This window comes from Pseudocercospora fijiensis (assembly GCF_000340215.1).
Source record: "Pseudocercospora fijiensis CIRAD86 unplaced genomic scaffold MYCFIscaffold_4, whole genome shotgun sequence".
In the NCBI taxonomy this organism is placed as follows: Eukaryota; Fungi; Ascomycota; class Dothideomycetes; order Mycosphaerellales; family Mycosphaerellaceae; genus Pseudocercospora; species Pseudocercospora fijiensis.
The window spans coordinates 281,610-288,208 of NW_006921535.1; the positions used below are offsets into that span (position 1 = coordinate 281,610).

Below are 6,599 nucleotides of genomic sequence, written 5' to 3' on the forward strand. Positions count from 1 at the left end.
GGGTATCTTCAAATTACACAAAACACAACAACAATAGCAAGAAGAATAAACCCCCCTGAAAACCAGCCCGTGCAATTTCTCGAACCTCCACTAGACGAACTCGTACTCGTAGGCGAAATCAAACTACCGTCTTCTTCTGTAGTAGTAGTAGTAGTAGTCCTACTCGCAGAAATCCTCGAACTCGTAGCCCCAAAAACTCCAGTAACACTCCCCAACCCTTCAGCCTGGAATTCGCTCGCGTCAGCCGTAGCAGCGAGAAGACCTAAATCCACCGTCGTCGAGCGTCCGGAGACTTCCACGAAAATTTCAGTCCCGAGAGCAGAGTACGTTGTCCCGGAGACAGTGATTGCGGAACCGCCTGGTGAAAGAGTCTGGGAGCCGAAAACTAGAGCAGGAGCTGAGATTGGGATTTTGAAAGTTGAGGTCCAGCCTTCGGAGACGGCGATGACTTCGGTGCCATGTGCTGTGTAGGTTGTGCCTGAGAGGGTTAATGCGGAGCCGTCGGCTGTTAAGGTTTGGGTGCCGAGGATTAGGGAGGGGGGTGTTGTGATGAGGGGGGTATGGGGCATGGGGAATGTGGAGGATTGGCCGTGAGCGATTGCGATGATTTGAGATCCGCTTGCTGTGTATGTTGTGCCGGCGAGAGTTATGGCTGAGCCGCCTGCTACGAGGGTTTGGGAGCCTATGACTAGCTGGGTAGCAGCGGTTGGAATTGCTATGATGCCATTTGTTAGAGCGATGAGATCGCCAGCAGCTTGGGTCATTGAAGCTCCGTTGATGAATACACCATTCCCGGATGGAGCCAGGGAGACTGTAGCGCCAGAAATGACTGCAGCTGAGCCAGGCTGGAGAGTGGTTCCTGGGAGCACGAGTTGAGTTTGGGAGCCCACAGCAACAGCTGGCTGCGTGACTTGGGCAACGACTGCCGTAGCCTCAATACCGTCTCCCAAACTCACAGCTCCGCCACTTGCAGCGGGTTGTAGTTCCGAGGATGCACCATTGACCACAATGCCATTTCCATCCGATGGGAAGACGATGGTATTGCCAGAGACAGTCGCAGTATCACCAGGCTGTAGAGTCGTGCCAGGTAAAATCAAGTTCGTGACGCTAACAGGAGCAACAGACGAGGCTGTCATAGCCTCGAGAGCATTGGTGGGACTGAGCTGAGGAGGATTCGGGGAGGAAATCCCGAGCCCTTGTCCGATGAAACTGGCTATGCCTCCTGCGGAAGTGGAGGCCGGAGGATTGGCCGCAGTGAGAATGAGCGAAATGGCGTTTCCGAGCGGGTCGCTAGAGTCTTGTCCGGCGTCTTCTGTGGTCGCTGAGGGGTCATCCAAGGAGGTGGTTGGATCGAAGGTGAATGGCAGTTCGCTGGTCTCAGACACTGGCTGTGCAGTGGGCACGGTAGGTCTGGGATCCTCGCTTGGTGTGCTTGTCTGCTGCGCTGGAGACGTGATACTTGCGCCCGCCTGGGCACTAGTCGTCGGAGCTGGCGGGTCTGCTGTTGAGGTAGGGCCATCATTTGCGGTGGGCAACGTTGGCGCGGCGGCGGTCGGAACTTGAGTGAGCATAGAAGGAGGATCATACAAGCCTCTCAGATCAAGCGCACAAGTTTTCCAAGCAGGATCCAGATCACGAATCTGAGGTGGGACGGCCAGGACTGGGAGGAAGCCTTCGCTGAAAACCAGATCCGGAGAACACCACGCGCGATAGCCCATGTCCTGGATGTCTATGCCATTAATGTAGGTCGCAGTGTTCTGGGGCACTCGTGCATAGAGTGGCATCATGTTGCAGTACGGCATACATTCCCAAGCCGAATGCGGAATTGGGCCTTCGAAGTCCTGAAAATTCACTGGGTAGGCGTTGTACTGCGGAGGGAAGGCCCTCGCATAGTCGCAAAGTGAGTAGATGCTCGTCGAAGCCATGGTAAGGATGCGCCCTTGATACCCACCACCAATGCGATTATTGCATTCATCGAGGGCGTAGGCCGTCTCCATTGAGATGTATGCCTTGTTCTTGTACAGTGTGTTGCCGTCTAGTGTTATGTACTCTCCTGAATTGGTTGTGTTAGACCATCGAGTGATGTTAGGGGAACCGCAGTCCTGATTGTTGTAGCCTGCACCATGGCCGCCGTAAGGACACAAGGTTCCATTCCCGGCCGGCCACGTTGCACACACATTGGGCGGAGCTGTGGTCGTAGGTGGGAAGAACATCATCTTCACGTGGCCGCCGTAGATTGTGCAGGTCGGCGTTGGGCAGACAGTGCTCGTGCCATTCATCGTTTTGGTGGGCGTTGAGGTTGATGAAGCCGTCTTTCGGCAGAAGGGCATCCAGGTTGGATCGCCCATAGAGTCTGGGCCCATCCAAATCTCGGTGCTGTTCGTGTCGGGCAATAGCCAATGATAGCTAAGACTGTATCCATGGTATTCACCGTCATTCTCATTTGGCGTCAGTGTCTTATTGTTGATTACCAAGGTAGGCAAGGTGGTCACAGGTTCTGAGGCCAGGGTCGTAGTGGTCGTTCCTATGGCGGAGTTGCCCCATGCCATGGCGGTGGCATTCTCAGCGATGGAGAAAGTATAGAGCAGTTCGTCCTCGAGGGATTTGCATTGAGAGGAGTCAACACTGCAGGTCGGCTCAGGGCCCTTGTAAGCACTCAAGGTCGAAGCTGTTTGGATCCAGGTGGCGGTTGGTGTGATGGTGCCAATGACATGAGCTGTCGCATCATTACCTTCGCAGTAGGTCGAGGTTGACGCGGTGAAGTTTGTTGCGCTCCAAGTTTTGGAGATCCATGTCGATGTTTGACTGATGCCCCATGTAGCGTATTCCTCGTTGCAGGCAAAGATGTACGATAGACCGCTACCCGTCGGAGCGACAGTCCAGCGAGTAGCATTCGAAGTGGCATTGAGGCCAGACGCGGAGGCAGTGCGGGCTGGGCTGGAGGTGTTGACTGCTGGAGGCACAAAGCCACAGCCCAGACCCAGGTTGCACTCACTGGTCGTCGATGCAGCCGAGGTGGTATTGGAGAAAGATTGCCTGGGAAACAGATTGCGAGCATTAGCGACCGCTAGAAGTGCGTCAGCATATCAGGCAAACATGACTGTCCTCTGTCTGCATACACGAGAAGCATAAGCATGATAGCAGCAAGACGGCCATGATGCGGCCACTCTGACGCGCGACCTCCAAAAGAACGTGCTCTGGGTGAAGGTGGATGGAAGAAAGGCGGACGCCGGTCCTCTTCAACCACGCGACGCGACATTTCTCTGGCGTGGCTGTAGGAGCCAAATGCAGGTTTTCAGCTGCTGCTGCGGTGGAGGCCGCTTGCCGACACAGTACCTGCAGGAGGCGCAGTGATCACAGCATGATCCTCATTGCGGTCGAGCTGTCTTTGGACGAGTTCTCGGATGGTGCGAATTGGGCAGGACTTCTGCAGGACTGCAGGCCTGACGCTCCTCTGGGAGTACAGTGGCTATATTGGGCCCAATAGGTGTGCTGAAACGTGTCGGCAGCACCGCGGAAAGGATTGGATTGCATACCACACTGGCGCTTGCTTAGTTCCGCGCCAAGGGGAAGATGTCGAGCGAAGGATCGGGTCCCATCAAAATTTGATGGGCTGTCAGCTCGACGCCTTCTCCACCGCAATAATAATCATTCGGTTCAGCTTGACGCGGTGTGGGTATGGATCGATGGAGGCCAAGAAAGTCCGCCTGCCACGCGCGTTTCAGGAGAACATGCTGAACTCTACAGTGAAGCGAGCATACGCAGATCATCTTCCCTGCGAAATGTTCTGCTGCAGTGAGCTCATCTGGGCGCGCGCCTGGTGCTGGTTTGTCGTGCTGGCGAGGTCGATGAAGGCCTCACTCACGCCTCGTGTCGTGCTGGAGCCTCCAGTACGAGATATATGGAAGATGCATCCAGCCCGTCACGACGCGTGTCTGCCTCCAGATGGAGAGATGCGTGTGCCTTGAGAATGAACGGCATGCCTGAGGCATTGACTGGCAGCAGTGTGAACAGGCAGCATTGTCAGGCTGGCTTTGTTGTCGCTGCGATGCGATGGCATGGAGCGGGAGAGGAAATACGAAGCCATGACCACCGGTAGATCCTCGGCAGCGATAAGTCAGCGATAAGGAAGCACATGACGATGACGGTCACTTCCACGCTTCACCTGTCAACACAACTCACTTTCTGCTCGTGCGTGACATTTTGCTTCGCGCCCTGTCCAAAAGTCAACATCGACCGCTGCATCCTGTTATAGCGTGGCTGAGACAGCACTCCCGATATGAGCACACAACGATGAACGCACCTTGTGGCGGCCTTAGGCACGGCACGCGACCGCCAGCAGTACATCGAGATCGAGACGACAGTAGGCAGGCAGGCAGGCAGGCAGACAGCAAACTGCCTCACAAACATTGATTGCCATAAGAGTGCTGCACGAAAGCTCGGCCGTGTAGCACGCATGTAAAAATGTCGTGGTGGCAGCAGAAACTCCTCCGCTATGCTCTGAGATATGGCCTGTCGCGGACGGGGCTCCTCGAGGACGGGGCCATAGATTTGGACAACCTGGACATCACCATCGGCAAGAGAAACGTCATCGACCTGAAACATGTCGGCCTCAATATCAAACGCATCGCCAAGCTTGCCCAGCTGCCACCCAGTCTCCGTCTCGAAACCGCACGAATATTGTCCCTCCGCCTAACCATCCCCGCGGACTTCTATCAGGCGAGTATCGTCGTCGAGGTGGATGGCGTGGAGATCAGCGCACTTCTGGAAGAGGTGGAGAGCTCGCGCTCCAAGACGGAAAGCAAGCCGAGGGCGAGATCGCCAGTCAGTGCAAAGACGCCGCAGCATAGGAAGATGAACAGGCGATTACATTCTCCTCCACCTTACCGTCGAGTTGGAATGGACAGTTCAGAGGAAGACCTTCATCTGCCACATGTCCAAGATGTCGCCAAATCTTTCCTTCTGGACGAGCCTTTGGCTGAAAGACAAGAGCTCGAAGCTTTAGCATATACAGACGATGATGTTGCTGGGTCCGTCATCAGCGAGAGCACTGAAGGAGATATGGGCACCGGTCTGGGTATCGGTGTGCCTGGATTTCTTGCCAACTTCCTCCAGGGAATTGTGGACAGGCTTAAGGTGCAAGTCCACAACGTTCAGATCAGCGTCGAGACCGAGATCAACGCCGAATCGCAGGAGAGCATGCCGGTCATTCTCCGACTTAAAGTCGTCAAAGCTGAGCTGCACGAGTTGTCTCAAGAAGACAAGCACGACGAAGCGGCAGAGGCAAGACGGCAGTTTCGACTACACGACATTTCAGTCGATTTGTTGACAGATAATGGCGCCCTCGCCAGTCTGTCTACTGTTCCATCCTTCATCTCGTCAGCTACCAGCCGCTCATCTGCCCCAAATCCGGTCCAAAGTACCAGCGCTCCCCGTGCTGGTGCAGCATCTCAACGACCATCCTCCACGAATACCACCAAATCTTCAAGTTCCGCAAGCATGCACTCTATGGGCATGGTCATGCAGCCAATGATGCCCGAGCCACAATCGTCGCCAATGCCACCATCTTCGCAGTCACCACTTCCGCCCTCGTCAGCTTCAGTGGCAGAGCTTGATGCTGACCAGTTCACAGACGCCAGGGACGATGAGCACGTAGAGCAGACCGCGAAGTCACACCTCCTGGATATACAGCCTGGTGATGACAATATCAGTTGGGGTTCTCGTCGAAGCAAGAGTAGTGCACCAGCTGATGACCTTTGGAAGTCGATGATTAGTGAAGATGACCTACCAGAGTCGCTACTGATGGAGCCCGAGCGTGCTCCAACACCAAAGGCGACATCGACCCGCAGCAATAGTCCAATTCAAATGCGACAGCATAGGCCCGTATCACCATATTCGCGTGGCTTCCAGGGCCCTGGCTCGTGGCCACGTCCTGACGAGAGCCCAGAGCGGCATCGCGCGCAGCAGAGTCCTGGATCGTGGCCAACTCTCGATCAAGGTCGATCCTCAGCTTTAGAACCGCTCGATCAAGTCTTGACATCGGCTTATGGGGACGAAGAACGCGTGGCGTCTGGTAGAGAACACCCCCCATTTGCGGCGGAATTAAGAGAGGATGCGGTGGACAACAAGCACGCAGCCCTCGAACATGTCAGCCCAGAGCGACCAATTCCAGAAACGCCGCCCGAACCGGAAGGGCCGATAGACGAGAGCATGTTCACGTCCCAGGTCTTCAGTCATGAAGAGGCCCAAAGTATGTACATGAGTGCCATGACCACTAGTCCGAAAATGGACGTGCCGGGTGGCTGGTCCTCCCCAGCACAGAGCACCAGGTCGTCACTTCCAGAGGCCTCGCATCTATCAACACTAGATGAAGTTTTGGGACAGGAGACTGATCAGCCTGGTCTTGACGGAGCACAGGCGTCACAAGAAACCCGCTCAGGAAATGCAACCCCAAGAGCTCATTCACCTGAATTGCCCAACAAAACCTCTACCGCTGCCGAGGACAGGCGACGAATGTCTGTGATAGAGCTGTTACATGTTTCCATGCTCAAAATTGCTCTGCCCACGACTTCGCACAGTTCGCCTGATGCTACACCGCA

General features: G+C 55.2%; 1 protein-coding gene across 1 annotated transcript; it reads right to left on the reverse strand.

Moving 5' to 3' along the window:
- Positions 1 to 8: 8 nt before the first annotated feature.
- Positions 9 to 3,058, reverse strand: MYCFIDRAFT_174134 (uncharacterized protein; the record flags this gene model as incomplete). Its single annotated transcript, XM_007927876.1, has 3 exons — positions 9 to 55; positions 92 to 2,937; positions 2,964 to 3,058. 3 exons carry the CDS (start codon positions 3,056 to 3,058, stop codon positions 9 to 11), a joined length of 2,988 nt encoding a protein of 995 aa, XP_007926067.1.
- Between the last annotated feature and the right edge of the window lie 3,541 nt (positions 3,059 to 6,599).